Source organism: Manis pentadactyla, chromosome X, assembly GCF_030020395.1.
Source record: "Manis pentadactyla isolate mManPen7 chromosome X, mManPen7.hap1, whole genome shotgun sequence".
Taxonomy (NCBI): domain Eukaryota; kingdom Metazoa; phylum Chordata; class Mammalia; order Pholidota; family Manidae; genus Manis; species Manis pentadactyla.
In genome coordinates this window covers 111102046-111124750 of record NC_080038.1, presented here as the reverse complement: position 1 = coordinate 111124750, position 22705 = coordinate 111102046, and the positions used below count along the sequence as shown (strand labels likewise).

At 47.2% G+C, this 22705-nt stretch overlaps 1 protein-coding gene across 5 annotated transcripts in view; it reads left to right on the top strand.

The window, feature by feature from the left end:
• The first annotated feature begins 900 nt into the window (after positions 1–900).
• Positions 901–22705, top strand: part of SEPTIN6 (septin 6) — a 66599-nt gene continuing 44794 nt past the window's right edge. For 3 of the 5 annotated variants that reach the window (XM_036917272.2, XM_057495259.1, XM_057495263.1), the window contains exons 1-2: positions 901–1339; positions 14866–14980. In XM_036917272.2, coding sequence (XP_036773167.1) covers positions 1310–1339; positions 14866–14980 — 145 coding nt within the window. In that variant the 5' untranslated portion in view covers positions 901–1309. The remainder of the gene's footprint in view (positions 1340–14865; positions 14981–22705) is intronic. The other 2 variants (XM_057495260.1, XM_057495262.1) reach the window with 1 other exon arrangement.

Below are 22705 nucleotides of genomic sequence, written 5' to 3'. Positions count from 1 at the left end.
GCCTCCAGCACTCCAAATCTGCCAAGGTTCGTCAGTCACAGGAAGCTAGCCAGGGGCCAACCTCGGGGAGAGGGGCTGGGAGCGCTAGGGCCGGATAGGGGGAGAGGTGCGGACGGCAAGGGAGAGGACCCGCGGCGGCAGGTGGCCAGGAGGAAAAGGATAGCAGGGGGGCAGGGCCTCTTCGTTTGGAGGTTCTCCCCTCGGCACACCGCCGGCCGCCTAGGCCCGGGCTGACCCGAAGTTAAGGGGAAATCGGAGGGGGAGGCGGGGACCGACCCACCCGAGGCCTCTCCGAGTCACTCCCCACTATCCCGCTCGACCGAGCTGGGGGCCTTCAACCCCAAGATCCTCTTCTGAGACTCCCAGGCGGTCCAGGCACTGAGGCGGGTGGGTTGTCTGAGCCTCCGCTCAAACGCTGAGCGTCCTGGGTTTGGGGGGAGAGGGGGCGTGGGGCCTGTCTGTATTAAGTACCCAGTGGTGGTGAGCTCGGCTCCATGAAATTACAGCCCACAACGCCCGCGGCTTGGAAACCCCAGGACAGAAGGGGTGTCTCAGGACAGCGGGCCTTGGACTCCGCAAGTCACAAGCTCGGTTGGGAGGCCGCAGTGCGGCTCCCCCTAACCGCCCCCTTTTCCAAGCTCCACTGCGAGCGGCAGGTGCCGCACCCGGCCTCAGCAGCCCTCCGGGGCCACGTGGGATGGGAGGAGGTGTGGTGGGGCAGCGAGGCTCCAGCGCCGGGCGCTCCCATCCAAGCACCATTAGATCTCGGTGGAGAGAAAGAGGGGTACAGGGGGTTGGGAGGAGTGAGAGGAGGACTGCAGAGCTCAAGCGTCGGGCTGTGAGCGGGAGGAGGAGGGGCGGGGACTCCCTTCCAACCACCGGGTCTAGGGACTCTGGGATATAAGGCGAGAGCTGGGTGGTGTTACAATTCAGCAGAGGTCGGGACGTACCACGGAGCCCAGTGGCGTGGGGGTGGGGGGCAGAGGACGTGGTCACCGAGGGGTGCCCCCGCCCCCCTTCGCAAAGGCCTCTGGCAGAGGTGGCAGGAAGGACAGGAACTCGACTTGTAGGAGGGGGAAGCGGCACGTTAAATCGACCTCTACCCCTACCCCACTTCCGAGGGGGTGGGCGATAGAGAAGAGGTCGGGGTTGGAGCTGCAGCGCAGGGGCCCCTCCCTTGCACCTCCCCCCACCGGACTTGGTCGCGCCCGAAGTGTAACACTCTCTTTGTCGGAGGAGCTCTTCTGTTTCTTGTGCAGTACCTCCGGTTGTGGAGGCGCTGGTGTCAGCCCTGGCGGACGCAGGAACGATGTCAGCGACCGACATAGCTCGCCAGGTGGTGAGTGCGGGACTTGGGTGCCAGCGCCCGGGCTGGGGGACTGGGAAGGGCCGAGGAGCCCTGGCTGCCGCCACAACCACCCGGAGGAGGACAGTGGGTAGCATCTAGTAACCAAGCCGCAGCGGGACTTCTGCTCCCGGGGTCAGCGGCTCAGTCCCCCAGGCTGTTCCTGAGATCCGTGGTGGCGGACGGGTCGGGGGACCGGGCCAAGGCTGCGGGCCCACGGCTGAACTTGGATTGCCCAAGAACTGCCGTCAGCGTCGCCACCCCCCTGGCAGCAGCTGCGGCCGCGCTGCTGGGGCGTTGCCGAATGAATGGCCGCAGGAGCCGCCGAGCCCTCCGGGTCCTTAGCACCCCTGCCTGGCCTCCTCGGGCCGCCGGGCTGTGCACAGCTGACCCGGACCTCGTCAGGAAGAGGGGCGTGGGGCTGGGGTTGGCCCGGGGCAGGAGGCGCTGAGTGGTGAGGGGGGCGGGGAGGTGACTGGCTGGGGTAGGGCTTCTCCATATGCAGTATATATGTGACTGCGTCTGTACGAGTGTGTGTGTATTACTGTGTGCGTATGACTGCACACGCTCGCTCTCGTGCCTCCCCGAGCAGGCGGCGGCGCCCGGGTTGTCTGTGACCCTAGATGTGTCCGCCTGTTACTCTGAGTGTGTTCACCTCCACGGTGTGTGTTCGTGTGTCCGGACGCCTGTCTGTCTGCTTGCGCTGTCTCTGGGTCCCGTTTGTGCGCCTGTGTGGGGTGCAGTTCGCTGGCCTCTAGAGGGCTGGCCGCTTATTTTGGTGTGTTTCTGACCACCTGACCCGGGGTTTGCGGGCCTCTGGGGTCTGTCTCCGGTGCGTGTTCAGTGTAACTGGGCTTGTGTGCCAAAACCTGTGGAGCTGGCTTCTTTCTATGGGACTCAGGAAAATAAGTGTGAGGCTTGCAAAAGCGGTGCGGTCTCTCTTTTTGTTGGCAACCGACTGTGGAAAAAAAAAAAGTCTTCATTTAAAGAACTGAAGTTTTCCAGCCTGGGATGTGCAGAGAAATCATACTGAAGTGACCTGCAGCTTATATTTGTTGTTTTTAGACCAGAAGTTTGGTTGCAAAGGAGCAAAGGGAGGGGATGATTTTATTTGGGGGAACAACCTAGCCGTTCTATTCATCCATGGATATCTGGGATTTTAAGGAGCCTATGGTTACCAGCACCCTGAGGTGAGGAAAGAGAGTGAAGTAGAGGTAGGTCAAATCCTGTAACACTAAGTAACTACTTGGTGAAAATATCTGAATCACACACATACAGAATGTTTTTAAACCTTGTTGCTAATTTATTTAGGGAAACAGTCCATGCAAAGCAATTCCAGTGCAAAAATAAATTGCCTCTAGATTTTGGTGTAGTTGAAATTGATTTGTTTTAAAAATCTGAATCCAGAATCTGGTAGTATTTTCTCTACAGTATGTGTATGAATTAATGCACCCTCTTTACCCCTGTTTAGATGGATAGAGTGATTTCTTTTGACCCCTACCCCCTACAAACACCAGCCTGAAGCTCATTATGCAGTCATAGTGTGGAAGGACCAGGAGTAGGTAGGAGATATTGCTCTTTGATAATGGAATTTGAGAGAATGCTCTTCTCCCCAAGACTGGCACAGTAATATTTATTGCTTTAGTGTTATAAAGGTTCCCAGAGTGCTTTTCTGCTCCTCTTTATCTGCATTTTAGAGATGGCACGGCAGAAGTAGAGGAATTAGTCTCCTGGCTTACATTTGTTCCATCCTTAGTGTACCAAAAAGTCTGCTAATGATTATTCTTGTAAGCTAATTAATTTGCATAGACCTGTCCATATTCTCCCACCAGTCTCCCTTGCCTGGATTAGGATTGCAGAGCAGATGTTACAAAGGGAAACATTCCAGAAGGTTATGTTTCACCTCAGGCACAACTCTGGGCAACCCAGAGATCCCTTTTGCTCTGCAGAGGGGGATTGTGTGGGGTATGGGGGTGGGGGAGGTTTAGGACCACTTGGTTTGCTTTGCACCATTCCAGTTTGCTCTGGTTGGCCTTGACCTACTGTACAATGAAGAGCATATACTCCATAACAATGAAGCAAAACTGAAGGAACAAAATAGCAGCAGACTAAGAGACTCCAAGAAGGGACTAGTGGTTACCAAAGAGGAGGGGTGTCGGAGGGTGAGTGGGGATTGAGGAGTATTATGTTTAGTACACATGGTGTAGGGGACCACGGGGAGAACAGTGTAGCACAGAGAAGGCACATAGTGGATCTGTGGCATCTTGCTGCACTGATGGACAGTGACTGCATTGGGGTATGGGTGGGGACTTGATAATATGCGTAAATGTAGTAACCACATTGTTTTTCATGTGAAACCTTCGTAAGAGTGTATATCAATCACACCTTAATAAAAAATTTTTTTAAAAAAGAACATATTGTACTCCAGATTCTGAAGCTGAAAGAGCAGCCCAGGCACTTGAGACCTTGTTATCATGATAAATGGATTTCTGGGAAAACTGACGTCACTCTCCAGGGCCCCCTCCCCCAGCCAGTGAAGCTCTTGTTTATGTGTCATTTGTTTCTCTGCTCTCCTTTGTGAGTGTGAGAAGTTATAATTCACCAGGGGAAGATGAAATTGACTCAGGAGACCTTGGATGTCTGGTTTCTGCTTGTTTCTGCCAAGGAACATGTATCTAGGGTTTGGGAAGAGAAGACTGGAGAATAAACCTAAGTAGCCTAGTTTAAGAGCTCTTTTTAATGAGCTCTGAGACATGGTGTCATGCAAGTACTGCCCTGGTATGTGTATGTGAGAGAGGTGTCCTTTCCAGAGTCAGTTGAGGGTCACTCTGGCTAGTAAGGTAACATCATTAGTTGCTGCATAGGACCTTAATTGGGCATGCATGCAACTTGGAAGTTCAGCTCTTGTGTATATAATACAATCCCATCTCATTTGGATGAACACCACAAAGATTCTGTAAGACAAAACTCTCCATTGTGTCGACAAATGCTTATTTGATAGACTTATAAGTATCCAGCACTATGACCTGCCCTGGTCAAAAAAAAATGTAGTAGACATAGTTCCTGGCTTTTAAGCTTACTGTCTAGTTGGAGAGACAAAGTGTGGGCCATGTGTAATAATTAGAGAATTACAGAAGATTCTTGGGATGTTCTCACGCCAACCTCTGCCTGTGAGGCCTTGGCTGCTATTAATATGTACTCTGAGAGGTTATGTAACTTTCCCAAGGTAACCTAGCAAGGCATGGTTCAGGCCCCAGAGGCCGCATCTCCTGGCTCTTACACTGAGCCGTTTCTTTCAGTGAGGCATTTTGGGGTCCAAACTCCAAGTGCCGCCTGGTAGAAAGAATGGCTCATTGATTCTGGCTTGAACCAGTCCCACAATGTGGACAATGATGCTTTCCTCTAGTGGCAACCATGGAATGGTCTTTCTCCCTACTGAAAGAGCTTGCAGGGGCTAACTCTGCCCTACTGAAAGAGCTGCCCCAGGGCAACTGCCAGCATGTGGGGACAGGCTTGCCTCTGCACTCTGGTCTTGCTGTTATCAAATGGCAGTTACCCTTGATTCCCCTCAAAGCTCCCTGCCTCATCCATCTCCACCACCTCACACTAAAAGTCATATTGTACCCCAAACAAGGAGAGCAAAGGCCCAGTATGCACCCTACCTCCACTAGGGATAAAGCACAGAAGAAAATTTGCATCGCTCCAAATAGTAAAAGTTCTTGAATCTAAGTTGAGGGTGTATGGTTGATTAATACTGTTTTCCAACTGTGTGTTTTAAGACTTTTCAAAATACAAAGTTGGGGGAAAAATATAATGCTCTCCCTCAAATGCATATGGCCCCATCCCTCAGGGAGTTTACAATCTCGTATGTAAGCAGACACAATAACAATGTAATTATTGTTGTGATAAATGCTGCCCAGTATAGCTCATTACAGGGGGACCTAATCCAGCAGTGGATGGGGGTGGTGGGTGACAAAGGCTTCCTGAGAGCTTTGACTAGGAAAGGGGTAGGTGTGAGGTTGGGTGAGATCTCACTTCTGCTACTGGGCTGGGAACATTTCATTTGTTAATTCATGGACATTTATTTTCTTTCACGTCTTCAACGTGTTTACTGGGCAGCGACTCTGCAAGGCTCTGTGCCAGGTGCGGGATTACAGTGGTGGACCCGGCACACAGGACTCTGTCCTAACAGAGCATCCAGAGGAGAGGCAGGAATAAGCCCTGTTGCCTTTTCATATCCTAAGACCTGGAAATTTGAGCGTTAGTGGTGTTCTTATTACAAAGCTGCATTACCGCTGAGTGATTTGTCTCTATAGTATAATGAGATTTTGATCTCCAGATGCATAGCATTTACTTTGTGGTGTCTCTGCTGTAAATTTTCTATTCATTGCTGGCTTTGTTACCCAGCACAGCCCCTCCCTTTGTGTGCTGTCAGAAAGCAAACCCATTGCATTAGCCCAAGCAAAATTAATTAGAAAGATAAGTCCCGTAGAAAAAGGTATTCCAAAACTAAATAGGACTGATTTCTGGATTTGCCTGGGTCTCTGGATTATCAGATCCGTGGTTTTGGATTGGTGTGAACAATTGAGAAGGGCTTTTAGTTGCAGGTACCTTAAAACCACATTCAAGAAAGAAAGAAAAGAAAAGAAAAAACAAGAATGCCATGGAAAGTAACATGTCTTACCATCTCAAAATGTTTCCATCTGTGTGATTTCATTTTTTCCAACAGCTTCCTGGAAAAGTGTTATTGTCCTCTTCATTTTATGGGTACACGGAGGCCAGGTGATTTAGTCCAAAACCTTACCGCACAGTTCATCAGATGAAACAATGAAACAACTACCAGATGACAGAAATTCATGAAAACAAAACAAACCTCTGGCCTTTTCATGATGTTTCTAAGAAAGAAAAATCCTGCCAAGTTCCCTCTTCCCCCTCTTTGCTGTGCTGCGCACCCCTGCAACCCCTCCTGCCCCCAGTACACTCATGAGGGTCAGAGAAGCATCAGCTTGGGTGCCTTGAAGATGCTGATGTTAAATATTCTCAACTTAGATCCCAGATAGCACAGTCATGGTTTATGTGTGGGTTTTCTTTTTTTTTTTCTTCCCATATTGCTTCAAGTAAAAATCTTCGAGCCACCAGCCATGTAATGATGGATTATTTAGAGTAACAACTGGTGGGGGGGTGGGCACAGAATAAATTAGAAACACAGACCCTTCCTCCTTGGTTTGGCAGGAGGCTTCTCCTGCCGGGATTTGAAACCCTGGGTTTCTCTGCTGCCTGCACAGAGGAAGGAGGCCGCATGCTCAGGAGGGTGAGAAATAACATTACCCTCTTCTCCAGTGTCTTCTCATTAGAGGCAGCCATCTGCTGAATTATGCAGCGTGCTCTCAGCTGGCCCTGGAGTTGGGTCATCCGTTCCACTCAAAAGTGACTGGGGAAAGATTTACAGGCCTTCTCAGGGACACTCAGGGCTCAGGTTTTTCCTGCCAGGGCCCTCTGTGACCCCACATGAAGGCCCTGGGGTAACAGGAGCAGTACTTGCTGATGAGGTGTGAGGTGGTATTTAGTTTCCTTTCATAGCAGAGCCCCCAACTCTGAACACTGGTGCTGAGGCAGGAACCAGGTTTTTTTCAGATCCACTTTAAATGAGACCAGATGGAGGCAGAGGCAAATTCAGGCTCCCTAGAGGACAGTTGGGCATTCATCCAAAGGCCTGCGAGTAAACCTTTTTTCTTTCACTTAAAAAAAAAAAAGAACACAGATTAGCAATAACAATGGCCAGAACACCTAGAAAGCTGTTTAAATAGTCTAGCTTGAAGGGAATGTGTCTGGCATTTGTGGGAAAGTTGACCCACCCTGAGCAGGAATTGCCTTGGCCAAGGGTGGAGATATTTTACCTAGAATCTGGCTTGTAGGGTTAGGTAGCCCGGGCCTCTTAAGCAGAGCTAGGCAGCTGGTCAGTCTGAGGCGTACGCTGCTGTCAGAAGCAAGGAGGAGATGGGGAGAGAAGGCAGACGAGGAGCCCATCCCTCCTTGGCATCCACTGTCTCAGTTGCCTTCCATGGGCCAGAGCCATCTTGTGAGCCAGCACACGGGCTTATGGGTTGAGATCTGTGAACCCTTCTACTTCTGGCTAGCCTCAAGCCACAAGCCTAATGACCCAGAATTTTCATGGCATAAGGAAATATATCTGCTACCTGAGCCAGCTTTTCTGTTTGAGAGTGGTAGGAGCTTGACAGGGCACTGCATGCTAGCACCACTCCCTACACCACTAAAGCACTCTAACTCGGGAAGTCACTTCCTCTCTCTCAAGTCTCTGTTTCCCCTTTTGGAAAGCTAGCAGGTTGGATTAAGTGATCCTTTAAGGGCATTTCCAGCTCTAACATTGTCTGGTTCTTGTTTCCTTGTTCTCCAGCTTATTATTCTGTTAGGTTCTTGCCTGCTTCTGCTTCCGAGTGAGGTGGCAGAATTTAGCTCCACCTCTTCCCTGCTTTGACTCTTTGAGCTGGGTGGGGAGAGAATTGTTGAGAAGGCAAGTCTCTGCTTTTAGCTCAGCAGGGTCTCTGTAAGTGGAATAGAAACACTATTTTCTACCTTTGGATATTGTCTGTCTTTGTAGGTGTATATAGCTATTGTCTTCATTTAAAAGTACATGGCAGCTGAATTTCTGTCTATGGAATCCCATTCAGAATGCACCAGGAAAGCTGGCTATTTGGTGGAAGCCTGCTGTGAATCCTTTTATAGAATGAGAAGTCTCTCTCGAATTGATCTGGTATATTAAGATCCAGAGTTTCATTTATTGGATTTGCCAGAAATGGGCCTATTCCCTATACGGTGAAGATGGCCTCCCTTGTGATACCCCAGGATCCCCTAAGCTGCTCCCCTACTGAAGCGCATTCCTGGGGCCCCTAAGGGGTGCTTTTGCAAGCTTTGTTTCTCCTTGACCAGGTCCCCCCGTTTCTCTTTTCCAGTTCTGGGTATTGCTACTACTCTTAGGCTGGCTTGAACCACTCAAGAGAAATCCTGACATTTGGTCTGGAGGCACATTGGGAGGGACTTTTTTAACCTCTGGGAACTTATCAGGGTTTTTGTGGTTCTTATGTCTGATAATACAGTGGTGTCGCCTCTCTTGACAACACTGGAGGCAGCTGATAGGGCCATCATCCACTGATCGTTTTGTCAAGACTTTTTGCTACATGTTTCAGGATGTGTGATTTGACTTCTGGTTCATATGGATCTTCATAATAATAAGTTATACTATATAATAATAAGTCATGTATATATAATAATAATGCTATAATGAGAATAATGGGGCTTCATTGTATTATTGGTAAAATAAATGTTTTATATACAATAAAACTGCCTGAGAGCTAAGTACCTAACTGAATTTTCTGATTATTTCTATGTACAGCACCTTTTTGGTTGTAGTTGAAGATTTTGCTGAAATATCTGAGGCTACTTTCCTGCCTAGGAAAGTATAATTATAAAATCATGTTAAAAATTTTTTTTATTCTGATAATAAAAGTAAAATATGCCTATTGTAGAAAGTTCAGAAAACACAGAGAAGCAACAACCATTTTGATGTATAGTCTTCCAAGCTTTAAAAAAATGCATATATAATTTTTCCTCATGATTGGGATGATCCTGTGTATTTTGGTTTTGCTTTTTGCCTAGCAATATTTGGTGATCATTTCCCCATGTCATTATTCTTAGAGAAAATTTTTATTATCTGCTTAATATATACCATTATGCATCATTGAACTCTTAATTGAGTTTGATCATCGTAAAGATTTGCAGGTTCAATCAGAGATGGGTATTCAGGGCTGGGGGTGGAGATAGACAAAGGGAAGGTGTGAGAGATGGAGTCCATCAGTAAGTGACATGTGGGACTGCTGGAGAGAATCCTATTTCAGTGTCTCTGCCCTTTTCTAGCATCTATGGGTGAAGTCCAGAGGAGAAAGTTTAGGGAAAGCCCAGTCATCGGCAAGGAGTTTTGACTCTGGTCTCATCCTTCAGAATGACAGCTACTAAGCCACCCCAGCTTTGAATGGAGGCAAGAAATTCTTCATTGACACAGGTGCACCCTCGGTTGCACCCACAGTTCCCAGAGGCCTCAAATACTGCTTGCTTACCATACCACAAAGGTTGAAAGCAGGGTGGGGAGCCAGGGGGGATGCTCACTTGAGTGCTTATGGGACTCTTTATTTTCAGGATAACAGCACTAGGGAAAAGATGCTTAGCTGGACCCACCATAACTCGCTCTGCATAGCATGAAGCTTTGAATATTCAATTAAAAAAAGAAATTGGTGTGTCCTCAGGGGAGGAGGCAGAAGAGAAAGAGAGCGTTGTTTCTGCCTGTTATATGAAATGTGGTTATAACGTATTTCAAACCGCAGGTGGCTGCAGATGAGGAGAAAACAGGAAATGTAATGGGGGGAACAGAGTGGGGGCTCTCCCAATTCTCAGGAGCACTCTTTCATTTTGCTTTCCTTTTAGTTCCTCTCAGACTCTCTGCATCCTAATTACCTCTGCGGCAAAGCTGAGTGAGAACTCTTTTCTTGTGTTAAAAATGTTTTTAAATTACACAAGTAATGTATGAATACATTCATGCTGTAAAGGAAATGACACAAAAGCATACTGACTACCCTCTAAAAAAGCCCCTATTTCTATCCCCCTTCCCTGAGGTGGCCACGGTTCTGGGTTCTCGGTTTGGTGCGTGTCTTTTCAGTGCCCTTTCTATGCATGTATGTGCACATACACATATATTAGACTGTTTTGCATACATGGGCTCATACTTTGCTTATTGTTCTACAACTTCTTTCTACATTATAATATATCTTGGAGATATTCACATCAGTACATGTAGACCTACTTCATTCTTAATGGCTGCAGAATATTCCAGAATATGCATGTACCATAATTCAGTTAAATATTTCTTATGGTTGGACATTTACTTTTTTTTTCTAGTTTTTCAGCACTATAAACAATACTGTAATGAATTAATTCGTACACGGATCTTTGGACAGACATGTGAGTTTCTGCAGCACAGATTCTGAGGGGAGGTTGCAGGGTTATGGGAGATGGGCCATATAACATTTTGGTGATTGTGGCCTTTCTAGCATCTCAGTTCAAGCCTTGAACATGGCACCACCTGCTACTCAAGATGATAACTTGAGCTTTCAGTGTCAGACGTGCTGGGCCAAGTTGCCAGTTCTATCACACCTTGTATGCATTGTAATCCCAGGGAACGTTCAATTCAGTGCAATCAAAGTAATTGGGACATCAGTCAGGCCACCTGAAGGGAAAAAAAAGGGAAGAGATAAGGCTTTAGTGAGAGAGGGGGGAAGAAACTTCCAGAAGCTGTCCTGGGGTCCCTGTACATTCAGTCCAAATTTTTACCTCTGTGTATTTAGCTCTGAATGTTGAGGACTGATACTCATAATGATGACCTTGACATCTTATAAGAGTCATCAAAGCAAGAGTGAATGGTGCTCACTAGACAGGATTTCCTAAACAGGAACTATATATACAAATACATTTTTGAAGCTTTCTCAACTACAAGCATTCAGACAAAAAGTTTGCTGCTTAAATCTTGGTTAGCAAGAGAAATACATTAGCCAGCTCCCATGTCCCCTAGTCCCCAAACTTTCCAGTTAATCTAGGTGTGTTGGACACTGGGTAAAAAGATACAGAAGAAATAAGGATTCTAAAAGTCACCAGGGACCTTCACCAGATCCAGATCAATGGTTATTTCTCTGTAATTCTTCCTGACTTCAATCTTGGCCTCCGGTGATAGAAAACTGTTGGGTTATGTCTTACATTTCTGATCACTCTCTTCAAAGAATCCTCTTTATCTTTTCATTGCTTGCTTGCAGGCATTTCCTAAATTCAATCTTTAGCTCTTTACTCCCTGTACTGTTTCTTGGAGAACACAGCCAGTTTCATATCCCTCACTCCTAAATTTTATCCCAGTCATGAATTCTCCTTGAACCTGCAGTCCCATATGGCTGAGTACTTTTTAGATTTCTTCTCCTGGATATCTTACAATAAAATCAAAATCTTTTATTTTCCTTAATATATACAATGCTTTTACAAAGACAGAAGAGAAAGACAAACACCAACTTTAAAAAAAAGTGAACAAAGACATGAGCAGGCAACTCATATATACACAATGTACATAACATATATAGTTGAATAAAAGCAGTTCACTTTCATAATAAAATGCAAATTAAATGACATGATGCCATTTTTCGATGATTCAATTCATAATGATTAAAAAGTCTCAGAAACTCAGTGTTGGTCTCAGTGTAGGTAAACAGACACGCTTACACATTGGTGGCGGAAGTAGACATTTGTACTGTTCTCTGTGGAATGATTTCTCGGTGTGTATTAGTCTTTCCAATGTGAGTGTCCTTGGACCCAACAGGCTTCAGTTCTAGAAATACAACTTAAGGAAATAGAGATGTATGCAAGCCTATAAGAGCAATAATTATTGTTTATGTTGTCAAAAACTTGGAAACAGGTTAAATGGCTAGCAGTGGATGATTGGTTAAGAACATACAATAAACTGCTAAAATGGAATGCTAGGTGGACAATAAGAATGTTTTAGAAATATGCTTAATTACTCAAGAAAACATCTATATTCTATTAAGTGTCAGGTTATGAAAAGGAATATACAGGATTTTCTCTTTTGCAAGAAAAAATGGTACATGGACTGGAGGGAAATACATATAAATATTAACAGTGATATTATGGGTGATTGTTATTTTCACCTTTATAATTTTCCATATGTTTTAAAAGGCCTCCTACAGTGAGCATTGATTACTTCTATAAAGTAAAAGACCTGATAAATGTAATTTTTTAGTAACAGCTTATTTAAAACCAGAATCCTCAACTTCCCTGCTAAGCAAGCATGCTTTCCTGGCTTCCTTCTTTCTGTCTGTGGTGCCATCAGTCCAAGCTCCCAGACCTAGGACCTTGCAGCCTTAAGAGCTTTGTTTGCTCCCTTGTCCCCTCTGCCCAGTCACTCATTGAGTCTTATCCCCTCTTTAGGATGACTCTCCAATTTGTTCCTCCCTCTGAAGTCCCAAGTCAGATGAGTTCATTTCAACCAGCATTTATTGTCACGGTGCCTGGATGTCACTCTTTGAGTTCAGCCTTACTGAAGTAAGAGTTCAGTCTTACTGGACTCATCTCCTAATATGTGTTCCCGGCTCTACCCACTCTTTCTCCCAGTCAATCAAGCACCCTGCAGCCAGAATGATCTTTCAAATATGCTACTTTTATCATGGCTCTCCCCTGCTGAAAATACTCAAGATACCCCCAAACCTCATTGCCTAGGGTATAAAAAGCCCATACTCTTTCTTCTGCTATCAGGGTTCTTTACCACACTGCCAAAATGGGTGGTAATGTGGGCACATGGGAGGTGTTAAGTCATTGACAATGAAGGAAATCTTTAGGAATAAGGTGTGGATTACTCCCCACTGCCCTCCACTGTCTTTGGTTTGAAAATTCCCTTTCCTCTCCTTTTGGCACTTGGACCAGAGACCTTGCACCACTTGAAGTTACATAGTGTTGAATTTGGAGACAGGAAGCAGCAGCCAGGGATGATAAAACATGGCTCAGGAAACCTCAACTCTGAGTCTGTCCCCATTTTCCAATGCCTGCTGTGTAGGAGGATCCATCAAGAAAGCATATTTAAGTCTCTGCCTTCTCTGCGGTGTCGAGGACCAGGTATGAACAGAAGGCAACTCATATCTTTCTTTCTTTTCTTTAATAAAAAGGAGAAAGGGGTGAGGGAAGCAGAAAAGGATGAATGTAGAACAAGTCCTGAGCTATGCGAGCCACTCATGAAACCCAGCTGTTATGGGTGCCCCTCTGCGACCCAGACGACTCCACCCTAGATTGAATGATGGCATATGGTTGTATGTCAAGAATACTTCACTAGGAGTGTGTGGGGTGAGAGGTGTGAGGGTGATGAGCTTACCAGATGGTACTCACCAGCACTAGCTGTCTCTCACTCTCAGAGGGTCTGATGACACCAAATGGAGTGGGATTCCAAGCTCGGTAAAGGGGTGGCCGTGGCAGCTGCCAAGAGGCTCCTCACCAGCACAGCCCATCCCTGTCTGGGTGAAAGTGTGTCCTTAGGGACCTGGCCTAAAAGCACATCCAGTCCAGCATAAGAGCTGCCTGCTGGCCCGCTCTGGGGTACTGGTGCAGGCCCCCTGGCATGAACCATACCCTTCTTGAATTGCCCTTGACAACCTGTCTGGTTATGGAAATCTTGGTGTAGCCCCACCCAACAGAAGCTCTGACTCCTTACGCAACCCACACCCCCTTGCCTAGTTCTGCTGTCTCAAGCTTCCCTTCTCCTCCCATCTTCCCTCCCCTGTGGCTGTTGGCAGTTAGTGCCTTTCTTGAGTACATGCAGGCCCCTTTAGTCCTTCCTCCTGGCCCTTTGAAAGCCTGCCCCAGTTTGAGATTCTTTCTGTTTTGTAAAACCATTTACAGTAAGAATCTTTGGGACTTGCAAGCAAAGCAAAGGCCCTCTGCTTTCCAGGGCTGCAAATGGCTTGGCTGAGTCCTGTGGAGACAACGGAATCAGAGGAAACACAGAGGCAGCTCTTTCCAGCTGGAGGGAGCCAGCAGTGTTCCACGGCATCATGTGCTATTTTGGGAGTCTGGGTGGAAGGGTAGCGTCACAGGGCAATAAGAGCAGCAGCTCCTGTTGATGTGATGCTGCCCACATGCTAGGCACCTGGCTCCATGCTTAAGCATTATCTGATCTCCCACCAGTCCTATGATGTAGTAACTACTAGTTCCTGGTTTTACAGATGGGGAGACTTTGACATGTTAAGTAACTTGTCTGAGGTCAGAAGGTGGAGAAGGTGGGACTCTAACTCAGACCTGCCTGATTTCAAAGCCCGTTTCCTTCATCTCTGTGCTGTGCCACCTATGTAGATCCCAAAAATGCCCTAGAGAGAGGAGGAATTGCTTTTTGAAGTCTCTTTGTAGTATTTACTGAACACTTCTGCAGGTACCAGGTATTCTGCTAAGCTCGTCACATGTATTAGCACATTTGAGGCTCCCAGTCACCTGGAAGATAGGTCATACTAGCTCATATGACAGACGTGGAAGAAAACTGAATCCCCGAGGTGTTAACCTAGCTTGTAACTGATTGAGTTGAGAGTTAACCCAAGTCTGTGACCCTCCAACACCAGCATTCTCATCTCCAGACTCTGTCCTCTTGCCCCTCACAGGCCCCCTCTGTGCTTTTCTCTGTCTGGAACATGGTAACATTCCTTTGGAGCCTTGGGCATGCTTGTACCGAAGAATCCATGATTTCTAAGCTGATGGGCCATTTTGCTTTGGGGCAGGGAGTAGCAGCTAAGGAAGAGATGACACACTGGGTCTGGGCAGGTTCTACTTCCTAGTATGGAGAGCATTTGGATGGAGAAGTGAGACCCATATTGCTTTTAAGCATGTTTTCATTTTCTCCCCTCCCGTCCCTTCCAAATTAGGGTGAAGATTGCCGAACCGTCCCCCTGGCTGGACATGTGGGGTTTGACAGCTTGCCCGACCAGCTGGTGAATAAGTCAATCAGCCAGGGCTTCTGCTTCAACATCCTGTGCGTGGGTGAGTATTTCCATAGCAGGAAATTCTATTACAGAATATGGATCCTTAATGGTTGGATGTGGCTTTGCAGGTAATTAGGTTAAATAGTGTGTCATTCTGATCTATTTGCAAGAGTGTTTCCCCCTGTCGTCTTCTTTTATCTTTCTGCTTGTTTTTGTAAGCAGCTGGCTGTAATTGCATTTTTTCCCAAGCCAGACGAGAATATGGGGCTGTACCTTAGGGGAAACTGAGCTTTGTGACACCCGGTGGAAATTTTGTAAGGGAGCTGGCTGGCTCAGCTGTTGTTGTCAAGTTCATTTTGACTGCAGAAAACAAGAGCCAGAGAAGATTTGGAAGGGAGGCAATGGCTGCAGAAAGGTGCTGCCGACCAGCCATGGGCAGTGGGTTGGGTCTGTCCATTTCCTCTGAAACTCTGCTATGGTTGGTCCAGTTTGAGCTCAAGTCCAGGAACCACACAGCTGTATGCAAAGTTCTTTTATTCCTATTAAGCATATATCTGCCTGGACCTTTAGTCTCAAGTGTGGGAACCACATCTTAGTCACCTCTGATATGCTAATCACAGCACAAAGGGACTTAACTAATGTTTGTGAAATGAATCAATGAGTTGACCCCACAGGAACCACTCATTATGTTTCTCAAACACTTTCCCATATTAGCAATTAGGGTCCTTACTTGGACTCTGTGACATGAGCAGAGTGAGTAGCATTCATATCCTCATGGAAAAGATGGAGGCCCAGAAACTTGGGGAGGATAAGGGACTTACCTGAGGCAACACAGAGTAAGTGGCAGAGACATGACAAGGTGTGGATAAAATAAGAGTTCCTGTGGTCAGGATTCTCACCTGGCCCTGGTTGACTAGCTCACTGCACACCTGTGGGCAGTACATGGCTGTTGACTCTATATAAAGAGCTCCACCCTGGGCTCTGGGCATGACACAGTAGCAGGGCTGCAAGGCTGCAGGAAAGCAGAGCAGAGGCTGGAGTGGTGGCAGCGCCGAGGACAGAGGCCCAGAGGATGGCTGTGCAGGATGACTGTGCAGAGAGGCCCAGAGGACAGCTATGTGGGATGACTGTGCAGAGAGACCCAGAGGATGGCTGTGTGGACAGAGGGGCCCAAAGGCAGAGGCCGGCTTGCTGTGTGCAGACTCGCTCTGAGTGAATGCGATTCTAGTGACTGACCTGCCACCTGGAAATAAAGTTGGGTATAACCCCTTCACCACAAGAACATTTTACTGTCACTTCTTTGCTCACATTGAATCCATAGTGAACTTGCCTGGGGCTGAAACCCATTGGCAAGACAATTGGCAAAAGTTGGCAGGGTTCATTGTTGACCAAGGAAAAAGGCTGCCCTTGTGGGAGGGGTGCTTCAGCGGGCTGCCCCTGTGAATGGGGAGATAGTGGATCGTCCCCCAATGGGTATGTGGTCTGAGGTGGCTTGCCTCCTAGAGGACTGGGCCCCACCCCAGGACTGGAGGCAAGTGGAGGTGACACCTGAAGCAGTAGGGGTGGCTCTTGGTATAATAAGTAGATCCTTTGAGAAGCAAAGTGCCCGGGAGGCAGCAGGGACTGTGGGTTGGCTGCTTCTCACAGTCTTAAAAAGGTCTACAGAAGAGACCCAAGAAATGGCAGCGTGAGAATGTGAGCTGCAAACCTCTGTGGATTCCCTGAGGAAGGAGATGGCCTTGATGTGGGAGGAGGCAGCACGAGAGCGCCGGCAGCAAGGTGCCATTGGAGACGAGACGGCAGGGCTGCCAGGTGTTCTGAAGGAGGAAGAGGCCATCAAGGAAAAAGACGAACTCCTGAGGGAAGCACAGGCGGAGGTGGCACGAGAACAACAGCTGTGAAGCATTGAGGTGAAGGTAAGAGACCTTCTGAAGACTGAGGTACCATTGCTGCGAGGCACAGTAGAAAAGGTAAAGGTTGTAGCAGAGGAGGCATTTGGGGGAGTGGACAGAAAGGTGCCATCAGCCCCAGAAATGGAGGAGCTGGGGAAGGATGAAGGGGTGGTGCCGGAGGCACTGGCGCCTCCTGTATTGAAAGCACGCCCAGTGGTTGTAAAAAAAATAAAGACCCAGCAGCTGCAAGTTCCCCAAGGAGAGGAGCAGCCCTCTCCCCAGGTTGTGGAGCACTCTATGCTCTGCCCCTATACTCAGGCTGAGCTGGTGGCTGTGGGACTTAGGGGTGGATGGAATTGTTCTGTCGGGATCAGCGATGGGAAAGCTGTCTTCCCTGACAGTGCAGCCCACCTTGAGGCAGCGACTACAAAATGTGAGGTGATACGTACAGTAGCTGAAGCAACAAGAACACGGAAAGAAATAAGACCTGTTATTCACTAGAAGAATTTGAAGGGCCCCATGAGGGTTATGAGGACCCAGATGTGGGTTGATTTAATACGGGCAGGAGCAGATGAAAGGAAATTAGACGAGAAGCCAAATAGGATCTTACTGGAGCTATGGCAACAACTGAAACCAGAGCAGCAGTTCCAGCCATTAAGACCAAAGAGGCAGAGGTCAGAGACAGAGCCACGAGTCTGGCCTGTGTGTCTGCAAGACTTTTTGCTGGAGGGGCTGGAGAACAATATTCAAGCTTCCTTGCACAGGGACCATTACAGAGGACTTGAGGGCACATAGATTGAGAGAAGAGAATCCTGGAGGGGTGGAGTGTGGATAAAATGAGAGTTCCTGTGGCCAGGATTCTCACTTGGCCCTGGTTGACTATCTCACTGCACATCTGTGGGCAATACATGACTGTTGACTCTATAAAAAGAGCTCTGCCCAGTGCTCTGGGCGCGACATGGTGGCAGGGCTGCAAGGCTGCAGGAGAGCAGAGCAGAGGCTGGAATGGTGGCAGTGCCGAGGATAGAGGCCCAGAGGACAGCTGTGTGGGATGACTGCGCAGAGAGGCCCAGAAGACAGCTGTGTGGGACGGCTGTGCAGGCAGAGAGGCCCAGAGGACGGCTATGCAGACAGACAGAGGGGCCCAGAGGCAGAGACAGGCTTGCTGCATGCAGACTTTCTCTGAGTGAATGGGATTCTAGTGACTGACCTGCCACCTGGAAATAAATTTGGGTATAACCCTTTCACCCCAAGAACATTTTACTGTCATTTCTTTGGTCACATGGAATCCATAGTGAAATTGTCCAGGGCTGAAACCCATTGGCAAGACACAAGGACCCAGGTCTGGCTGACCCTTTGTCCCTCCCACTGCTTCTCTAACTACCAGCAACATCTTTTGAGAACCCAAAAGCACTTTAGAAACTGTGGAGCACCAACTAAACAAATATGAGGAACAACAGTTACTTGACATTCTGTTTAGAATCTCTCCTTAGACCTAAAAAAGCCCAGATTTGCAAACATGACATAGCATATAATTTTCACTGCACAGTATAGTAAAACATACCTGCATATTTTCAGTGACCTACTTCCAAACTTTAATAATTATATAAATACCATAATAAAGCCAATTTCCATGCTGGTTGGAACACTCAAAACACTTTTGCTAATGGTTCTTTCTTATTTCTGTATGCAGCATATGGGGAACTTACTCATGTCGAAGATCTGAACCACTACTGAATTGGATATTTTACTCTTTAATGTAGTCTAAAGTTCTGTTTTATAACTAAGGTCATCAACTTTCTTGATGACCAGATATTTTTCGGATCATTTTCTGTAGGAGAATGACTTCATACTCAAAAGACAAGTAGAGAACAACAAAGCCATTTCTAAATATGGATTCCAGGCAGTTAGCTAGGCTCACTCACTAGCTAAATGACTCACTGCTGCACCCCAGCTTTGGAGTCTATGAGATGGAAATACATGCTTCATAGAATTACATATCATGGGACTTTGAGTCCAGATCTAGGCTGTTAATTCTTCAAATGCCAGAAGTCTACTTATGGTTTTGATGAGGTGCTATCAGGAGAGGGACACAAAATAAATGTGCTGATTGACATTAATATCAAATACTATCACATCCAATTTTATTAGCACTGCCAAATCTCTCCAATCTTTGGCTGACGACCAACTTAAATTTCACATAATATTTGATGACTGAAAATTTTCTGTACAGATATATCGGATTCCCTTGGCATTCCTCCTAGAGCTCTGTATTTCCCATACTGAAGTTAAGGAGATAAGAAATGAAATAAGAGACCCCTTGCCCCAATCAACTTTTCAACCAAGTGCAATTGGGTGGGCTAGTAAAGCTTTAGGAAGGAGGCCATGTAAAGCAGACTGGCTCTCTGAGGGCAGGAAGTGTCAGGTAGTTGAACATGTAGACCACAGGCTGCCCTAGGGCACTGAGGAAAAGGCAGCCGAGCTTAAAGTGGAGTGAGTGGGAGAAATAGTAAACTCCATCCCTGAGTTCCCAGCCAGGCATTGTACAGCTACAATGCTTCAGCATGCACCTGCTGGGCTGGAATTGCTCAACTGCCTGGGACAGAACCCTCTAAAAGGGAAGAGGTTGGAGGAGACTCTCACCCCCATGAAGTCACCCCCTCGCTTTCTTTTCCCATTTGTCAAGTTTCAGGAAATGGCTGCCCTGTTAATTCCTCTCTTAGCCCCACAGGTGCACCCATTGGATGCACCTACCTGGCCTGGGTTAATTTTATTCCCCTTCCCTGATCCGAAAGAGGCTACAACTTATGCATCCTGCTGTCTGGTCATGCTCACAACCCTGTCATTGCTTGGAGAACCCACAGTTTGGGCCAAGGTCATGAGTGGCTTCCAGTGGCTTTAAGGCTGTAATCTCAGGCCAGCTGTGGGCTGGGTGCTGTCACTGACTTGGCGAAGGGTCTTTAGCTTGACTGCTGAAGGTGATCTCTTCTCTGACAAGACTTTCGGTGACCATAGCTACCGCTTGTGCATAAGTGTCAGGTTTACCTCCTTAATGACCGTTATAAAACTATTCTGTTCAGGCACAGAATATGTTCCCCCAAAGCATTTTCTTTTCTTTTCTAATAGGGCATTTTAAGTATAAATGTATGGTAGCAAGAGCTTCGACTATTAACAGAGACCTAAGATATTTTTATCACAGTATTGTTCATCTAGATGCTGGGCTGCTAATCAGAGAGGCCCAGCAGAGTGAGTACCCTACACACATATGTGTGTGTTTGTGTGCACATGTGCATGTTGGGATTGAGAGAAATTTTATGAATCTGGAGCCTACTGTATATGTAAGGGTACCAATAAATGGCACCTATAATTACTGTTTCTAGAGAGTTAGGCACATGAGTGTGAGCATATTATGACTCCTTGCCAACAGATTCTCTATGGTTGACAGTAATTACTGAGTGGACTGAGGTCCATCTCACCTCCAATAAAAAACATATACTAGTTAGTCCCTTAGCTTTGAAATTTCAAAGATCCCATGATCCTAGATACAATCCAGGAGGCCTCAGAGGAACCAACAGAGCCAGCAATGCAAATGTTCTGGGGCCAGTTGCTTTGCACTGCTGGGAAAGAGCTCTGAAGAGACTCAGCCCTCTGCGTGTGCCAGCAACAGTAACTCCTGTGAGGAGCACAAAGGGTATAATGAAAATATTTATTTTGAAGCTGCTCAGGATTCCAGGCTCAACTGAGCTCTGTTGAACTTGGAAAAAGACACACAAGAGAAGGAGGATTGAGGCTCACTCCACTCCTGGAGGAGGGGCAGGGCAGCTAGCATTCTATCAAGGTCAAGGGTAGATTTGTTGCCTCCCTCCATCTTTGTGGAAGGCAGCTGCTCACTTGTCTGAGTGGTGTGCTGGTCAGTATCTAAGAACTTGCTCTCAGAAGAAAAATTGCTGTGATCTGCAGCATTTGCCAATTTCTGTGGTGTCATTACCACCACCATAGCTTGTTTTAAGCTGCTAACATGACGTCAGTACATGTGGGATGAGGAAGAGCTGCAGGAAACTGGGTGAGCTGGCTCCGGCATACCACTGTTTGCCAGGCCTCTGCAAGAGCAGGAAGGAGAAAGCGGCAGGGTCACAGAGCCAGGCTTGACCGTGGCCCTGTCTATAGGCTCCTTTGGCCAACTGGAGTTCCTAGAGAGTTTGCTTTTGGACACCTCCCTATTGAACTCAGAGATTTTTTTCTTGGTTTATGCCAACATTCAGAGCTAGAAGAGTCTAGCCACACATGACCATGAGCTCCATGTGAACAGGGATTGTGGCTGTCCTGTTCATTGCTGTATCCCCTGCCCCTAAAATTGTGCTTGGCTCCTATGAGAGGCTCTGTAAATATTTGTTGAATGACTGAATGAACCACCATATCATGCCTAGGGGACACACTGGAGCATATTGATTATAAACATGAGCTCCAGTGTCAGACTGCCTGAATTCAAATGCTGACTCTGCCACTTACTACTTTGTGACCCTAGACCAGTTACTTCCTCCACATTTAATAGATGAGGAAGGTAAAATGCAAAGACTGAAGAGCCGGGAAAAATTCACATAGCTAGTAAGTAGTTTGGTTAATCCACCTGTAAATTAGGGGACAAATAGTGGTATCTGCCTCATAGGTTTATTGTGGGGAATAAATAAGGAGATATATGTATTTATAGCAGTGCCTGGCCCATAGTAAGTGCACTAGAATTGATAGCTATTGTGGATAAAATGAGAGCTCCTGTGGCCAGGATTCTCACCTGGCCCTGGTTGACTGGCTCACTGCACACCTGTGGGCAGTACTCGGCTTTTAACTCTGTATAAAGAGCTCGGCCCAGTGCTCTGGGCGCGATACGGTGGCAGGGCTATAAGGCTCCAGGAGAGCAGAGGCTGGAGTGGTGGTAGTGCCGAGGACAGAGGCCCACAGGACGGCTGTGCGGGACGACGGTGCAGAGAGGCCCAGAGGACGCTGTGCAGGCAGAGAGGCTCAGAAGATGGCTGTGTGGACAGAGGGACCCGGAGGCAAAGGGAGAGACCAGCTTGCTGCATACAGACTCGCTCTGAGTGAACGGGATTTTAGTGACTGACCTGCCGCCTGGAAATAAAGTTGGGTATAACCCTTTCACCCCAAGAACGTTTTACTGTTAATTTCTTTGATCACATTGAATCCATAGTGAACTTGCCCGGGGCTGAAACCCGTTGGTAAGACACTATTATTACTACTCCAGCCGCCTCATTTTATGGGGTGCCCAAAGAGGAGAAAGGGTTCGGCTAAGGTCACACAGTCATTTAGCGATAACCTGGCTGGGACTGCATTTCATGACTTGCAAGGACTTAACTGCACACGGTGCCAGAGGATGAGGAAAAGGGCTAAGCTTTTCTTGATTACAGTGGTTTTTAACTTAGAGTAGAGAGGTCAACACTGGACTATCCCAGGGAGGTTAGTTTGTAAAAAACATTTCTTACTACATATTTTAAATTGCAATTCTTTTTTTAAAAACGTAGTGCTTCCAGAATGCTGTCTACATTAAGCAAAGTGAGATAGAATCCTCTTGAGTGGTGGTGATGACTTAAAAGGGGTTAAGAAACCCTGCTGTCCACTATGAGGAGGGAGGAAGACAGAGAAATTGACCTCTTGGGACTCAGGTTTCCTGCTGAAATCTAATTGCCAAGTCCCCACCTTCCTGCAGGCTTGTGGAATCTGCTGACCTGATTTGAGTTAGGCCACATGTGTGCCACCCTCCCCACCCCACCCCGAATACTGGGCCCAGGGCAGCATGGGAGAGGACAGACAGCATCCTAGGCTCAGGCTGGGCCTTTGCCAGCCATTGAGAGAGACCTTCCACACCCCCGGGCTCCACA